Below are 17,403 nucleotides of genomic sequence, written 5' to 3'. Positions count from 1 at the left end.
TTATTGTATAACTAACAATACTTATATATTGTTGTGTATTTTTATTATTGTATAACTAACAATACGTATATGTTGTTGTGTATTTTTATTATTGTATAACTAACAATACGTATATGTTGTTGTGTATTTTTATTATTGTATAACTAACAATACGTATATGTTGTTGTGTATTTTTATTATTGTATAACTAACAATACGTATATGTTGTTGTGTATTTTTATGATTGTATAACTAACAATACGTATATGTTGTTGTGTATTTTTATTATTGTATAACTAACAATACGTATATGTTGTGTATTTTTTATTATTGTATAACTAACAATACGTATATGTTGTTGTGTATTTTTATTATTGTATAACTAACAATACGTATATGTTGTTGTGTATTTTTATTATTGTATAGCTAACAATACGTATATATTGTTGTGTATTTTTATTATTGTATAACTAACAATACGTATATGTTGTTGTGTATTTTTATTATTGTATAACTAACAATACGTATATGTTGTGTATTTTTATTATTGTATAACTAACAATACGTATATGTTGTTGTGTATTTTTATTATTGTATAACTAACAATACGTATATATTGTTGTGTATTTTTATTATTGTATAACTAACAATACGTATATGTTGTGTATTTTTTTATTATTGTATAACTAACAATACGTATATATTGTTGTGTATTTTTATTATTGTATAACTAACAATACGTATATGTTGTGTATTTTTTTATTATTGTATAACTAACAATACGTATATATTGTTGTGTATTTGTACATTATTGTTATTGTTTGCTGATGATGCCATCATGCTTTCAAGTACATTGAATTGTCCAATTCAGACAGGCACATGTATAACTAACAATACGTATATGTTGTTGTGTATAAATATCAAGTGTCCATTTTGCCAATATGTTATCATGGTATTACCATGCAAATAGTGCTGCTTTACAGGGACGAGATGTGTCCTCCCATTTGTGAGAACTCCCAGTTGTGAGACACATTAATTAATGGTTCAGTGCACACAGGTGGAGCTTCCCCATCCCTACGATGAAAGTGGGAACAGCCCTGTTGCTGAAGGGTACCCGCAGGAAACATAGTTCATTAATGAGCATTAAAGAGCATTTATTGTTTTCAATAAAGAACAAGTTAAATACTGAAATACTGACTAAGATTATCATTATATTTACACAGAAGAAATAGTTCATTAAATATTTTATTATGATTTTTGATTAACACATTTTGAAGATTTGCGCTATTATGATGTTTGTGTGTCATTATAAAACACTTTTTTACATGGGTCCATATTTGGAGATTTTGACACTTTTCATATTGATCACGAAGTTCCCTACACAAAGTGTTTATTTTTTAAAGCCATTTACCTGAGTAGGTTAATTACTTTATCTTTTAAGCTACCTCCACAAGATTCAGTTAAATATCTAATCCCTAATTAGCTGGGGTTAATCCATTTTATCAGATAGAGGAGTAAGGTGTGTTTTCTTTGCTACTTACCTACTCCACTGTCTCACAACTGGGAGTCTCACAACTGGGAGTTCTCACAAATGGGAGTAGACCGGACGAAAGGTTTTATTGGCATTTACAGGAACTTAAAGCATTTACGCATTTTAAATTTCAAAACATTTTTCAATATATCAGATACAAACATTAAACCAGTTATGTTATATGGGGCAATGGTTTTGGGGGTTCTCGTTTGGAGAATGATAATGTGTTTGTTTAACGCTAACGAGAAATCAACTTGGGTAAAGAATGTTGTGATTTTAGTGTTGTTGTTTTTTTGTCACAAATGTTTATAAACTCAAGGTCATGTATAATGCCGTAACAAAAAGATTAAAATATATGTACATACAAACTTTGAATTCATCTTTAGTACAGTCGCCCTAATTCACTTTTTAGAGTACTTTTAAATCCGTTCTAAATACAGAGCAATACGATATTGATCTAAGAATATTCTTCGTGTCATTATATAGGCTTAGATGTTCTTCAGAGGATCTTATGATCGAAAAGGGTAGATATTAGAATTTTCAAAGAGAAAACAAATTGTGTAAATTTTGGGCATTAAATGTAATTGAAGATGAGTTCCACGTTGGTTGGTATGTCCTTACTCCTAGGGGTGACTATTGGGGGGAAACAACTACATGTACTGCGATAGCGATTGTCTATTGCGACCAACTATTGCAATACTATTGCAATAGTTTTTTCTCCTTGAATTGTCCCATTTGAAGTCATTTCCTAAATGAATGTATAGTTTATATAAAATAATAACAAGTTTAAGTAGTTTCAGTCTCTTCTAATAACTGACAAGAAACTTGAAACCCTGTATTTTACGCTGCGCATTTATCAACGGAAGTCAGTTACTAAACTTTCGATAGTCACATATACTATCGATAGTTTTTCGTTTCTACCATCGATTAATTGCTACCGGAGACTCAAAAATTGCAATCCATGGATAAGCCCTACTTACTACACTAATTTAAGGACAAAATACCTACCGCAATATTAAAATACAGTACATATGCCAGTACGTGCACATTTAATTTGTTAATGAACGCTAATACTCCATGTAATAGCACTTGTTGTGTATATCCACCATGCATTTGTATATATGAAAAAACATCTGCAAACATTGTATGTGTATTATTGTTATATGACTTTGTACTATTGGCCTGTGGCTTCTTCAGTATATACAGGTGAACAATTGACTTGCCGGTGCATGTATTTGTAACATGTGCCACTCACCTCATATTCTCTCTCTCTCTCTCTCTCTCTCTCTCTCTCTCTCTCTCTCTCTCTCTCTCTCTCTCTCTCTCTCTCTCTCTCTCTCTCTCTCTCTCTCTCTCTCTCTCTCTCTCTCTCTCTCTCTCTCTCTCTCTCTCTCTCTCTCTCTGTGTAGCCTAGTTTTGACTGTTTTATTTATGTGCACGATTAAATGAACTTAGAATACCTATCTGTAAACTATACCTTCCAGTTGAGAGGAAGAATTATGTTCACTTTCATATATATGACTGTATTAGCTATGTGCATAATTGCCGGAACTAAGAATATCTGTCTGTAAATCCACCCTTTCCGATTGAAGGGTAAAGCATGTACATCTATATATCTATCAATATATGTATATATGTATGTGTATATGTATGTGGGCGGTGGGGTAGCCCAGTGGTTAAAGCGTTGGTTCGTCACACCGAAGACCCGGGTTCGATTCCCCACATGGGTACAATGTGTGAAGCCCATTTCTGGTGTCCCCCGCCGTGATGTAGCTGGAAATATTGCTAAAAGCTTCGTATAACCAGACTCAGTCAGTCAGTCAGTCTGCAGTACTGAGGGTCGGTAGTATAGCCCAGTGATTAAATCGTTCGCTCGTTACGCCGAAGACTCGGATTTGATTCCCCACATTCCCCTGCCGCCATAGTGACTGAGTGACTGACTCACTGACTGACTCACTCACTCACCCAAAGACCCACCCACTCGCTCACTCACCCACTCACTGACATATCAAGCATACTGTACGCAGTGATCTCTCCACCAGCCAACCTACAATTACGCCGTATGTCACTATGACCTAAAATGAAATGATGACCTACATAATGACTACATACTGCAGAGACCCAACCTCCCATTGAAACTGCACGCTTCAGAGGAAAGGTGGGTTCCTAGTGAACAGACGGTTTCCACATCTGGATGCGAACGGTTGGTGATTTGTGATTTTTTACTTATATTGTATGAAAGCATGTAAATAGTTGAGCACTTTAACTTAATATTTCTTTCAAAGACTACCACGATGCCATGTAGCTGGCGTTAGAGACGAACTGTCAGATAGCTTCCATGAAGTGATAAGGAAATCGTCAGTCGTCCATGAGTGACTGATTTGGCTCTTTGATGTGGCGAGGATTTCTCAATGGGTTTGAAAAATATAAACGCGTTGGATTTCTCTTATAGCGAAATGTCGGTCACATGTGTAGTGTGGTCCGAATACACTGGGCGTTATCCGAGAATGTGACAATTCACAAAGGACACAGTACAGTGGAAACAAGATGGCGGTGTTCACTGATAGTATTAGCGAGCTGCATGCCTGACTGACTAACAGCTAGAGCTCCAGTTAACTCGTCCCAAGTAGTGAGTGAGTGAGTTACTTTTACGCCGCTTATAACAATATTCCAGCAGTATCACGGTGGGGGACACCAGAAATGATATTTGTGTTTTTTAGTAGTTTATATTTTACATATCAGCATAATAGAAAATGCATAAAAAATATAGTATTTAGTAAATAGTACACTCTATGTAAATTCCAAGATTTTATCACCCCCAAAATTTTATCAATAAATTACACAGATTTATATAGTTGATAATAAAAAAAATTTGACATTTGTAAAATCCCCACAATGAAAATATCAACTCTATTTTTATTTCAAGTATTTATCATTGTAAAATCCTTATAATACTTGTATAACTGATTATAACACTATCAATCCCAGTTTTATCAGTCGCTTAGCAACGTCAAGGAACTGGAGCGGGATCACTACCCCGATCTAAAAATGTTCTTTGAGCCTGGCGATACGTTGCTCCAGTTCACGTTTTCTGTACAGGTAAACAGGTCAAAATAAAGAGTACCAGGGAAACCCGTTAGACTGCTAACCCAAGCAGCCAACATGTCCATCAACAATGTGATTGGCATGTCTGGGGGCCAGGCCGTCAACTCTAACATTGTAGGGATAGGCAACATATACGGTAAGTCAAACAAGCACCGCAATTGTGCACAATTGCACATATCACTTTTGCCTAGCAACCATTTCGTCGTCTGTGACGTCATTAAACAATTGAACGTGACGTCAGTAAACAGGCACTCACACTTCCTTACCATGTTTTACTCCACAAATGTACAAGAATAAAATGGATGATAAAGAAATTTTACACTCGAAACTCGAAGATGTCATTGAACTCGAAGATCAACTTCGAACTCGTTGTTTCTCTGCCCCCATGACATCTCTGCGAGTTCGATACAAAACATCCAAATGCACTAGTATGACGTTCTATATTTATTATATACCCTCTTATCTGGCATTAATCTATAGACCTATGAATTTTCACATTTTTACCATTGAAATTACATGAAATAATTGCTCTTAAACAATTTTATAAATATATATGAATATATACTAGTAAATATATACACCTATGCATACATGTGTACACCTATATAGTCACAGATACACCTATATGTACAGAAATGCACCTATATATGCACAGACACATCTATGTATACACGAATACATCTATATATGCACAGATAATCTATTATACACAGACAGACATATCTATGTACGAATGCATCCATATATACACGGACACAGTTATGAGCATGCACTAGTGCGTGGATAAGTGCGCTGTATAAATATCCTATAATAATATTAACGTTTATAAATGAAGGTTTATGGTACTGTGTGCACACATTAAAGTTGTAAATGAGTTCATTTCTTCATTTTTTCATTGGGTGATCATGTATATATTCATTATTTATGTTGACGTATTCTCCTTTTGCAGTCAACGATAAGGCTAAAAGAATTCAAGGTAGGTAGCGTCTCATCACACAGCTTCTGGCACGTCTAGCTGACTGTCATGCTAACTAGAGCTGGCTAAAAACATTGATAATCGGATATATCGTCCATGGGAATCATTATTAATGATTATCAATATGAAAATTGTGTAACCCATAATATCGTACATGAACTATTTTGAGGAAATATTTTTTAAATTTATTCAGAAAATGCACAAATTATTTATTCATTGGCTGCTCCTAAAGTATGTTCAGGACGACGTTTTGTTGATAATCCAAGCCTACATATGTCACCGCTCATCACTGATGTGAAGTGAGTTGATTTCTTTCAGACCTTTTTAGTCATTTTGCTTTTGATATTCATTTAACGATAATCGATCTCAATGATCTGTGTTGATAGCCAGCCCGACCCCGTCATACCAAAAGACGTTAAAATATGGTACTTGTTGGTCCTTGCCTGGCGCTCGGCATTAATGGGTACAACAAGGACTGGTCGGCTCGGAGTCAGTATAATGTGTCTGAGTGGGGTATTCATGCTTCACTGCGGCATGGTATCTCGATGGGCTAGCACAATAAAACCAGCTTCAGTCTGGGCTAGTACAAGCAGCCGCACATACACATACACACACATGCACGTCTTCATATGAGCGAATTATTCTCAAGCACGACGTTAAACCCAATTTCACCTCACCTCACCTATGTTGATAGCCAGCCCAAATGCTATCTGACGTACACTGACACGCGCATAATAGGATCCAAAATGACATTGAAAATAAACAGGTACAGAAAACAAAGTTCTCAATTCAGTTGTAAGTGTAGTCTCCCAAACACCAACCTTCTTCTCTTAAATGCCGTCCGGAATAGCGATGACTTCAAATTGTGTCCAACCCATTATCCTTCAGTTGTTGAAAATATTATTTAATGTCGGCGAAGGGTGATGCTATTTGAAATGTGAAATTAGACCATGATGATTATGGAAAAAAAAGTATAAGTTTTCATACCATTTTTACATTTGCACATTGGCTCCAACATACAGGGTAGAGGTCTACCTCTGTGGAGGGCTACCACTGTATGTAGCAATGGCAATACAAAATAAATCAGTCGTTGAACAGGTTGTGACATGCCGACCAGAATTTATAAGAAGCGCCGATTCTGGAGCATAACAGAAATAGCTGCATATTTGGTTAAATTGTAATATGGCGAAAGCTTTTTCAACATAAACTGAAATGTTGACATATTTCAGGATGTTTTACGATTAAAAATAATACTTTTGAAAAGGATGAGGATCACATTAATTGGGTCTTTATGTTTACGACGGAATCCAAGAAGAATTTGTTGTCTTGTGAAATTTGAACTTGAACCCAGTTTATCGTTTAGCCAATCTTGAAGTTTCTGCCATATATGGGTAACCTTGCTGCAATCATAAAATAGGTGGGGTGTTGTTTCTATAGAATTTGAGCAATAGCTACATTGGTTATGGTCAATATATTTCATTCTAAGAGTCTACTATTCGTTGGCAAAATATGATGAAGCAGTTTGTACTGAAACCATTGGAGATCTGTATCTTTTGTACAACGAAAGGGAATATGGTTATAGTTGTGCCAAGTATCTATATTATCAATTGCAATTTCATTTCCTAATACAACATTCCATTTCATACAGTGTTGATTGCGAAGTGTTTTTGTTTCCAATAAAACCCTGTAATAAACTTGACAACCAGTTTTTTGTCTTGTCAGAAAATAGTGTTTAATGTCGTCGAGGGGTGATGCTATTTGAAATTTGAAATTAGACCATGATGATAATAATATTCGAAAGCCATTATAATATCAACTGTTTCAGAGGTAATATAGAACTAAAACGACCATGTAAAAGAATATCCAATTTCTTATTGTATCCAGAAGCAGATTACATTTGCAGTAAAGGGCAAATTTGGTGTCAAAGTTAAAAGAATAAGGACCACTCACAATTAGTGTTGACACATGTGTTCGTGGAACGTGTAGGTGTGCACTGCCCTGGACATTACCAGAAAATATATCATAACTACATTTAAATACTCAAGTCAGTTTGAGAAAAACCAATGACCTAGAGAAGATTGCACTTGGATAACCAAATCGCAATGTCAGTTTCATCTGTAAGTAGAATCATGTAATAATCATAAGCTTAACCGTTTCTGCATAAGGGAATTTTCCTATCTCATTATGTGCCTCTTATTTTGTTTCCAGATCGAACACTTCGTCAGATAGCTACTTTGACCAAAGGGAAGGCAAAGACAAAGGGCTTGGAGTCCGTCTTGAGGAAAATCAGCTCTGGCACAACCTGGGTGACGATTTCCGGTCCAGCAGGTGAAGGAAAGACAACAACAGCCTATATGGTGTTGGGAGAACTGTCGAACATTGGGAGGCGAGTGTACAAAGTTACGACGCCTGATGAATTCGCAGATGTGGCGTGTGACTTTAACCCAGTCATCATGGTTGATGATATCTTTGGTTCCATCGAGTTTGAATATCTTTGCTGGAATAACTGGTACTCAGTCATTTCAGATGTCTTAAGTGTTGAAGAAGACCAGGAAGATGTTTTGGACCACGAATCAAGCAATAAACCAACAGTGATATTTGTTGGGCGGGACAACGTTATACACTCATCATTACGTCATATGGACAGATGGTCTACCTTCTTCACAGCTTCCCAATTTGTTGTAAGCATTGGAGGTGACAGAGATGTGCAAGAGAAGGTAGATATTTGGAATATTCTTGTTATGAGAAGTGGTGCCAACATCGAGCAAAGTAGAATCCAACAAGTATGCCAACTGACATGCCCACATGGTTTCCCACACATGTGCAAATTATTCTTAACTATGTTCAAGGAAGACGATAGTATACCCGTGGAAGAATTCTTCAGGACTCCACTTAAATTTTTAAATCAAACAATGAAGAAGTTAATGCTGGATGATTTGAAATTATGCCTTTTCAAGGAAATGATAAAGGGAGATGGACTTGTCTATTTCAGGACACTGAGCAAATTGGATAAAAGCGAGAACATTCTCAGGGCTGCATATGATCTGGTTGGATCGTATCTGTACGAGGAGGAGGACTGTTTCATGTTTGACCATGCATCCATATATGACAGTGTCGCATCTCTTCTTTGCGTGGAGGATCCAGTTTTCGTTATTGAACATTGTAGCCTATCCTTCATTCACCAAAGACTCCGTCTCAATGTCTCAAACAAATCATTTCTGCAGGAAGCATCTGCAAAGTCAACCCAAAAAGTATTTGTTGCATTTGCCTATGCTCCCGACCTTGCCAAACGATTTGCAGAAGAAATTGGCTTGGGACATTTGTATCTTGTTCTTTCTCACACAGCATGCAAAATATTACAATTTGTGGAAACTTTCGTGGAATATCTAACAAGATCCAACATAGATCTCTTTTCTTTAAGAGACGACACATGGGGATACTCCTTTTTGTTTCTGACACCAAGCAGCAAATCAGTGCATATGTTGGCCAAACTTCTGAAGCAAAAAGCAGAATTGGACACACATCAGACTGTGGAGGTATTGTTTGGTGCATGTTGGTTTGTTGCAGTGGATGTTTTGAACTATCTAACTGAACATTTTGAAATAGATATTGATTCACGAGGAGACATTAAACCTCTTCGAGGAGAGAGTTTGTCGTACTGTACCCCCATCATGATTGCAGCACAAAGCAAAGACGAACAGTTTGTACAACAGATAATGTTACTGAACCCGAATGTCAGTGCAGCAGATAGTAATGGTAAAACAGTGCTTCATTACTTGTGTGAAAATGGCCTTACATCTGTAGTGAAAGACATCATTGACAAAATAGATGTTCTTGATTGTAGAGATATTCAAGGACGATCGCCTCTATGGTATTCATGTATAAACGAACACTTAGATCTTGTGAGGCTTCTGGTTGTGAAAGGTGCTGCCTTTGATAATGACCTGCTCTGTGTGATATGTAAGCATTCAAATCTGGATATTGTTAATCTTTTTCTTGAGGATGACCTTGTAGCAACCGAAAACACGGTTCAGTCTGCATTTCATTCAGCTTGTGAAGGAGGAAACATATCGATCATTCAACGATTATGGGAACTTGGCGTTTCAGTGAATGATAAGAATAAAGATGGCTTTACCCCACTACATTCAGCCTGCAAAGGCAATCATGTCGACGTGGTGAAGTTCCTATGTAAGAGGGAAGCTGATGTCAACGTTGCTGCTAAGAATGGACATACACCTCTCCATGTAGCCCGTGAGCACAGCTGTGTGGGGGTGGAAAGGTATCTGTTAGAGAAAGGGGCACATTTATTTGGATCAGGAGTAGGGGATGTTGCAAAACCACCTTCTGTCCCGCCATTTCAAGCCTCTTCTGTGTGTGAAGCAGCAGATCTTCGAGTAGAAGACAGATTTGAAGGCAAGGAACAAGGGTTCCCTCAACACTTCAGGAAACCATCCAACTCTGGAGCATTTAACAAACTCGTACATGACACAGCGGAGTCTACTGCGGACACGATAGGAATGTCTGGGGGCCATGTGCAAAGATCCAACATCGTAGGGAAAGGTAACACAATTGGTAAGTATGACTGTACATTCTGAATGTAATAATCCCATTTTTCCGCATTCATTCACCTAATTAGACGCTTACTCAAAATATGATAATGCCTTTTAGAAAGTGTCAAATGGAACTTTTATTCATATTTGGGATTTAACTTTTTTGTGGAAGCCTGACTGGCCGAGTCAGATCCCTGACTTTGTGTGCTGGAGATTTGGTGACGTCATCATGTAAACAATCAACATTATTCAATTGTTATCATAATTATAACGTATGCCACCTGTTACGGGTTTTTTGCGCGTATTCAGTGTAGTTCTGTAACTCAAAATGTGATTGATATAATATCAAGTCCGTACCAGACCGCCAAACGTTTCTAGTGGGAGAGCCTCGTTTTGAGATTTCTACGATTTCCAGGTTTCCGTTTATCAGAGTTCGCTGTATGACAGAGCACGCTGCACGACGTGTTTGCAAGATTACAAGGAGTGTAGTGTTGCAATATACAAGTGTTTAGATGTATCAAATAATACTGATTAATAATTATGTCTCCGATTAAATGAATTGGTCCCAAATTCTGGACTGCTTAGTGTACTAAGTTGCGCAACAGGACGGGACCCAGTCAACAGGAAGCGAGACTGTTGTGTAACCAATGTTTTGACTTGTGTAGCAGCGCCGTTGAGCAGCAGATACGCTGGAAACCAGGTGTCATATAAATTATTATTATTATGTTTTAAAGATTAAAGATAATATGCAGCAGAGAGGGTTCGGGTGATCCTGGCATAGTCAGGCTGGTAAAGCTCATCATCAGCACAGGGCCCTTGCCCCCTCTACACGCAGCCCAGACAGCGAATGGGACTTCTCCCAGGAAACGCTGCCTAGTCGAACCCACCAAGAACTTTCCGGAGAATATGAAGGCTCCCCAACACTGCAGCCTTCTGCATTACCCAGAGTGTCAGAAGGGCTGTGCTCCCGGTGGAGAACCTGGTCACTCTCCTGATCTGCGCCAAGAGATCAGGAGGTACCAAACCAAGGGCACCGAGAACAATGGGGAGCCTGACGACAGTGTACTTGGGATGCAAGCGAGACATTTCGAATGCGAGGTCCTTATATTTATCATGCTTTTCCTGAATCTTGCCAATCACATTGCTGTCAAAAGGGACAGAAAATTCAATCAGGACAAGATCAGGTTTGTTGGCAGGAATTCTTCTGAGGCTGCATATGGGCCTGTTCAAAAGAAGCTGAAAGCATCATTTCCAATGACGCCCTGGACATGTTCAGTGTCGTACCATGGATGAACCTTGGAGTCAAAGCCACAGACATGGCGGAGACGGTATTGAAAGCAACGAGCCATGCAATCATGTCATTTAAGATATGCTGTTTGTGCCAAAGAAGGGCGTCCACTGACAAGATGGTGGACAGTCTCTGTAAATTCATTACATAGTCGACATTTCATATTGATATTTTCTTTAAGAATCACATTTTGGCGATTGCGAGTGGGAAGTGACTGGTCATGAGCAGCAAAAAGGAAGCCCTCAGTTTCACATTTAAGACCAGCCGACTTCAACTAGGAGTCAGTGGGATTGCTATTCTGTTCCACACACTGCATGTACACACGATGCAGTGGTTTCTCAGAAAGCTTATCCACAAAAGACCAACTCTAGGCAGACTTGGTGAAGGACTCATCTCGTTTACTCCCATCGCTGTACCACCCAGCAGTACATCGCCATCAACAAAATCAATATCAAATTTCAGATTCTGTCCAACAACGTTGGCACGCTTAAAATTGCTGTGGAATTCCTTGCTTTCATCATGAGTCTTGACGTGCATCACCAGAGGATCATCCGATAAATAAATATGTGCAAAAGTACACGAGAGAATTCTATCATGAAGAGCCTCCACATTAATCAAACCCCGACCTCCAGAATTGATTGGCATATATAAACGGTTAAGAGAGGAACGAGGGCACTTATCAGACATGATCCTTCTGGTCAGGCGGTCAGACTCTGGATGTCTTGTTTTGTCCAATCAACTACTCCAAGGAATAGGAAAGGACTGTCACAGAAAAAGTATTGATGGCTTTGACCTTGTTTCGAGCATTTATCTCTGAGCTCAAAATTTTCTTTAAGCGAGATTGGTACTCGGCCCGAATTTTTTCTCGAATGTGGGCATTCTGGAGCTTGTTTCGAACTTGCATTCCAAGATAGGTGTAGGCCTGATCTTCCACAAGATACTCAATAACTCCTCCCCCCTGTAACTTGACCGATCTAACATTAACTACCTTGCCACGTTTCAAATGGAAAGTATTACATTTGTCGAGTCCAAATGTCATGCCAATATCATTAGAAAAGGACTCGACAAGGAGAACCTGTTCTTTAAAATTGTATACCTCACATTACGTCACGGAGACGCGCCCCTCTGATTGGTTGAAATTTCGTTCGCGGGAGGGAATTGTGCGCTGTTGTCAAAAAGGTAAATATAGGTAAGTTAATTATAGGTCGAAATGAGTAATTTTAATGAATGATTTATGTATTTGTACCCCCCTAGAGTATATGTGATCTTTAACACACATCTATACCCAGTTCCAAAAGAAACGCTACTGACGGAAACTGTGATACTGTAGTCAATAAAGATACTGATGCGTGATTATGAAAACATACAAAGAAAACAACTTAAGTTACAGTCAACACACATTATGAAAACAACAAAGAAAACAACTGAACTTTCATTCATTTCCAGATCTGTTGTGATATTTCCTCTAATTGCAAACATGGTAAAGATTCGCCTTTCTTTTCAGAATTAAGTATATGTGAATGTTGCAAAATGTGGCAGATTATTTCCTTACACAATAGCATTAGCAAAGTATGTCGCCATCTTCGATGAAAATGCAATATGGAGCAATCTTGGATTTACAACATTACTACGATAAATTACGTCTCAAATATTTTCAAAAACAGGATACAAGAGTCTTCAATTTCCTTGCAGTTAATTCACGATAATTGTAGTGCTAAAATCGTTCAAAAACCAAGTTGAAGTGTTTACAACAGTTTATTACTTTCATAATATTGCCAATGTTATCATCAACTTTGTTTCTCACTTCTTACAGAGAATGTCAGAGCTCGGAGAATTAAAGGTGAGTGAAATTTCATAGTGCAAAGTCGAAGTATCCATATTAGCCTACATTGGTCATGTCAGTAATATAGGCATTAAAACAGGAAACCAACAGTTTCAATTTTATTTACTGATCAATATTCGCATATTAGATTCAAACTTCTTTAAACTGATAATGTTTGACAGCCCTGATACCATAGTTTGACAGCCCTGATACCATAGTTTGACAGCCCTGATACCATAGTTTGACAGCCCTGATACCATAGTTTGACAGCCCTGATAGCATAGTTTGGAGCCATTCACATCAATATGGAAAACCTAGTCACCCACACTGGCAATCCCATTGTCGTGGATATTATATGAGTAAGGGTGAGTTGAGTTTTACACCGCTTTTATCAATATTCAAGCAATATCTCGGAGAAGGGCCCAAGAAATGAGCTTCTCACATTGTACCCATGTGGGGAATTGAAGACGGATAAATGAACGCTTTAACTACTAGGCTCTCCCACCTCCCTTTGATCTTAGATGATATTTTAGAGTTGTGTGAATAATTGAAAGGGTGTATTCCTACCTTAATGATCACATCCCTTAAATATACCACTAAATTTGTTTCCAGATCGAACACTTCGTCAGATAGCTACTTTGACCAAAGGGAAGGCAAAGACAAAGGGCTTGGAGTCCGTCTTGAGGAAAATCAGCTCTGGCACAACCTGGGTGACGATTTCCGGTCCAGCAGGTGAAGGAAAGACAACAACAGCCTATATGGTGTTGGGAGAACTGTTGAACATTGGGAGGCCTGTGTACAAAGTTACGACGCCTGATGAATTCGCAGATGTGGCGTGTGACTTTAACCCAGTCATCATGGTTGATGATATCTTTGGTGATATCGAGTTTGAATATCTTCGCTGGAATAACTGGTACTCAGTCATTTCAGATGTCTTAAGTGTTGACCAGGAAGATGTTTTGGACCACGAATCAAGCAATAGACCAACAGTGATATTTGTTGGGCGGGACAACGTTATACACTCATCATTACGTCATATGGACAGATGGTCTACCTTCTTCACAGCTTCCCAATTTGTTGTAAGCATTGGAGGTGACAGAGATGTGCAAGAGAAGGTAGATATTTGGAAAGCTGTTATGACGAAAGGCGGTCCAAAGCTAGATAACGACGAAATTTACCGTATTTGTCAGATAAAATGTTCCCACGGCTTCCCACATGTGTGTAAATTATTCACATCAATATTTAAGGAAGAAAACAACGTTTCAGTTGATGAATTTTTCAGAGCACCACTCAAGTTTCTTCATCAAACAATGAAGAAGTTAATGCTGGATGATTTGAAATTATGCCTTTTCAAGGAAATGATAAAGGGAGATGGAATCGTCGATATCACAACACTGAGCAAATTGGATAAAAGTGAGAACATTCTCAGGGCTGCATATGATCTGGTTGGATCGTATCTGTACGAGGAGGAGGACTGTTTCATGTTTGATCATGCATCCATATATGACAGTGTCGCATCTCTTCTCTCTGGAGAAAACCCACTGTTTGTTATTGAACATTGTAGCCTATCCTTCATTCACCAAAGACTCCGTCTCAATGTCTCAAACAAATCATTTCTGCAGGAAGCATCTGCAAAGTCAACCCAAAAAGTATTTGTTGCATTTGCCTATGCTCCCGACCTTGCCAAACGATTTGCAGACGAAATTGACTTGGGACATTTGTATCTTGTTCTTTCTCACACAGCATGCAAAATATTACAATTTGTGGAAACTTTCATGGAATATCTAGCAAGATCCAACATAGATCTCTTTTCTTTAAGAGACGACACATGGGGATACTCCTTTTTGTTTCTGACACCAAGCAGCAAATCAGTGCATATGTTGGCCAAACTTCTGAAGCAAAAAGAAGAATTAGACACACATCAGACTGTGGAAGTTTTGTTTGGTGCATGTTGGTTTGTTGCAGTGGATGTTTTGAACTATCTAACTAAACATTTTGAAATAGATATTGATTCACGAGGAGACATTAAACCTCTTCGAGGAGAGAGTTTGTCGTACTGTACACCCATCATGATTGCAGCACAAAGCAAAGACGAACAGTTTGTACAACAGATAATGTTACTGAACCCGAATGTAAATGCAGCTGACATTTATGGTAAAACAGTGCTTCATTACTTGTGTGAGAATGGCCTTACATCTGTAGTGAAAGACATCATTGACAAAATAGATGTTCTTGATTGTAGAGACATCATGGGTGGTACGCCTCTTTTGTATTCATGTAAGAATAATCAGCTGGATATAGCAAGGCTATTGATGAACAAAGGCGCCAAACTTGATGCACAGATATTCAGGCTCACTTGTAAAGATTCAAATTTAGACACTGTACGCTTGTTCCTTGAGAATGGAGCTGCTCAGGAATTCTTGAAAGAGGATCATTTTGGAAACTCGGCCTTCCATTCAGCCTGTCAGGGCGGGGATATGGCAGTTGTGAAGTGTCTGTCTAAACTTGGGTTTTCAAGTCACGATAAGAATAAGGATGGCTTTACCCCACTCCATTCAGCCTGCATAGGCAATCACATCAACGTGGTGAAGTTCCTGTGTGACAGCCAAGCTGATGTCAATGCAGCTGCAGAGAATGGATACACACCTCTACATGTAGCTTGTATGTACAGCAATGCAGAAATAATCACACATCTGTTAGTCAAAGGGGCAAGTGTACATGCTTTTGGAGGTAGATACGGTGCAAAACGAACATGTCCCATTCACGAAGCTTGCTTCTGGCATTTGCCAGAGAACCTCAAATGTCTTCTCAAGCATGGAGCTAATGTCAACTCTCGCGACGGGGAAGGTCAAACTCCACTCCATCTTGCAGTTGGGAACTCTGCCGACCAGGACAAGGAATACCCTTTATTCAGGCAGGATTCGCTCACATGTGAAACAGTGGATGTTCTTCTGGAAGCAGGGGCTGATGTCAACAGCAAAGACCATGTCCACAAGACACCACTTCACTACATTCACCCTTCCAATTTGAAAGTGCTCAGGAAACTTATTGAAGCAGGGGCTGATATCAATTCAAAAAGTAAGGATGGGTCTACACCCCTTCTTGAAATCAGTAGAAAGTCATTTACACTGAACGACCCGTCACCCATGATTCAGTTGATGGTTGAACAAGGGACTGATGTCAAAGCAGACGATTCCTCAGGTCAGAACTGTCTTCATAAAGTTCTCAGGATCTTCTCACATAATTTTACAATGCAGCGTTGGTCATATATGTTTCTGATTGACCACGGTGCTGATCTGAACAAACAGGATGTTCAAGGCAACACACCACTCCATACATTGTGCAGAGTAGAGGAAGACAGCGATGTCATTACCCCAGATGGCAATCTTACAGAGGCTGAGATGTACACGAATCAGCTGAAGATGATGCTGGAAGAACTTATCAGGGAAGGAGCAGGTGTTGATATACTTAACGAGAAGGGGGTACCTGCTCTGCATGGCTGGTGCTCGACGCTTGTTAACAGTGATGTGATCTGACAATTGGCGCCAGAGAGGTGTCTCATCACCAACAGATCCTCTCTCTCTAACTGGATGAGTATGTCATAGATTTGTTGAAGCCGAGAATCGTGGTCGGTTTGAGAGAGAATGAAAGTCAGACATTCATCCATTTTTGTCATCCGTCATGCCTGAGGAAAATGTGTTTAGGTTGATTAATATATTCACCTAGTGTTTAGGCAAGTTTCCTTACAGGGGGAGTTTTTATATCAGATCTGAATCAATTATAAGTCAGTAATAGTTTTATGATGCCTTGCACAAGCAGTATCATTAGTTTTTAGTGACTCTCTAATGATCTCCATCAAGACAAGCTAACTTAGTTGTGAGCACTTTGTCGGCCATAAACGTCATTCCTGTCCTTGTCACTCTGGGAGACCAAGATGCTTAAGGTGCCACACCTACCTGAGCTACGTCCCTTAGTTGGCATGATCTGCTGACAAGATCTGCCGCACCCAGGTCGTCGGTATTTCAGCACCAGTCATGAGGTGTACGACCCGTATGACGTAAGCGTTCCTTCACCTTATGTTGACACGGTAAATGTTCAAAGTAGCACTTTTTACGCACTGTTTTCTTCCATGATTAAATGCAGGATACATTA

At 38.7% G+C, this 17,403-nt stretch overlaps 1 protein-coding gene across 1 annotated transcript; it reads left to right on the top strand.

The window, feature by feature from the left end:
* The first annotated feature begins 3,721 nt into the window (after window positions 1-3,721).
* LOC124263564 lies at window positions 3,722-17,403 on the top strand. The gene is made up of 6 exons (XM_046698225.1): window positions 3,722-4,147; window positions 4,610-4,751; window positions 5,565-5,591; window positions 7,800-10,163; window positions 13,243-13,269; window positions 13,864-17,403. The coding sequence occupies exons 2-6, from the start codon at window positions 4,673-4,675 to the stop codon at window positions 16,785-16,787; spliced, it is 5,421 nt and encodes a 1,806-aa protein (XP_046554181.1). The 5' UTR covers window positions 3,722-4,147; window positions 4,610-4,672; the 3' UTR covers window positions 16,788-17,403.

Source organism: Haliotis rubra, unplaced genomic scaffold (genome assembly GCF_003918875.1).
Source record: "Haliotis rubra isolate DU_JTF1 unplaced genomic scaffold, ASM391887v1 Scf89, whole genome shotgun sequence".
Taxonomy (NCBI): domain Eukaryota; kingdom Metazoa; phylum Mollusca; class Gastropoda; order Lepetellida; family Haliotidae; genus Haliotis; species Haliotis rubra.
Note: the sequence above shows the minus strand (reverse complement) of the source record. Positions and strands in the feature narration are given on the sequence as shown.

Bases quoted from the DNA above. Each gene is read 5' to 3' on its own strand.
- LOC124263564 (XM_046698225.1), top strand. From the start codon at position 4,673: ATGTCCATCAACAATGTGATTGGCATGTCTGGGGGCCAGGCCGTCAAC. The intron at 4,752-5,564 runs GTAAGTCAAACA...CTCCTTTTGCAG, and splicing joins AGGGATAGGCAACATATACG to TCAACGATAAGGCTAAAAGA. The intron at 10,164-13,242 runs GTAAGTATGACT...CACTTCTTACAG, and splicing joins AGGGAAAGGTAACACAATTG to AGAATGTCAGAGCTCGGAGA.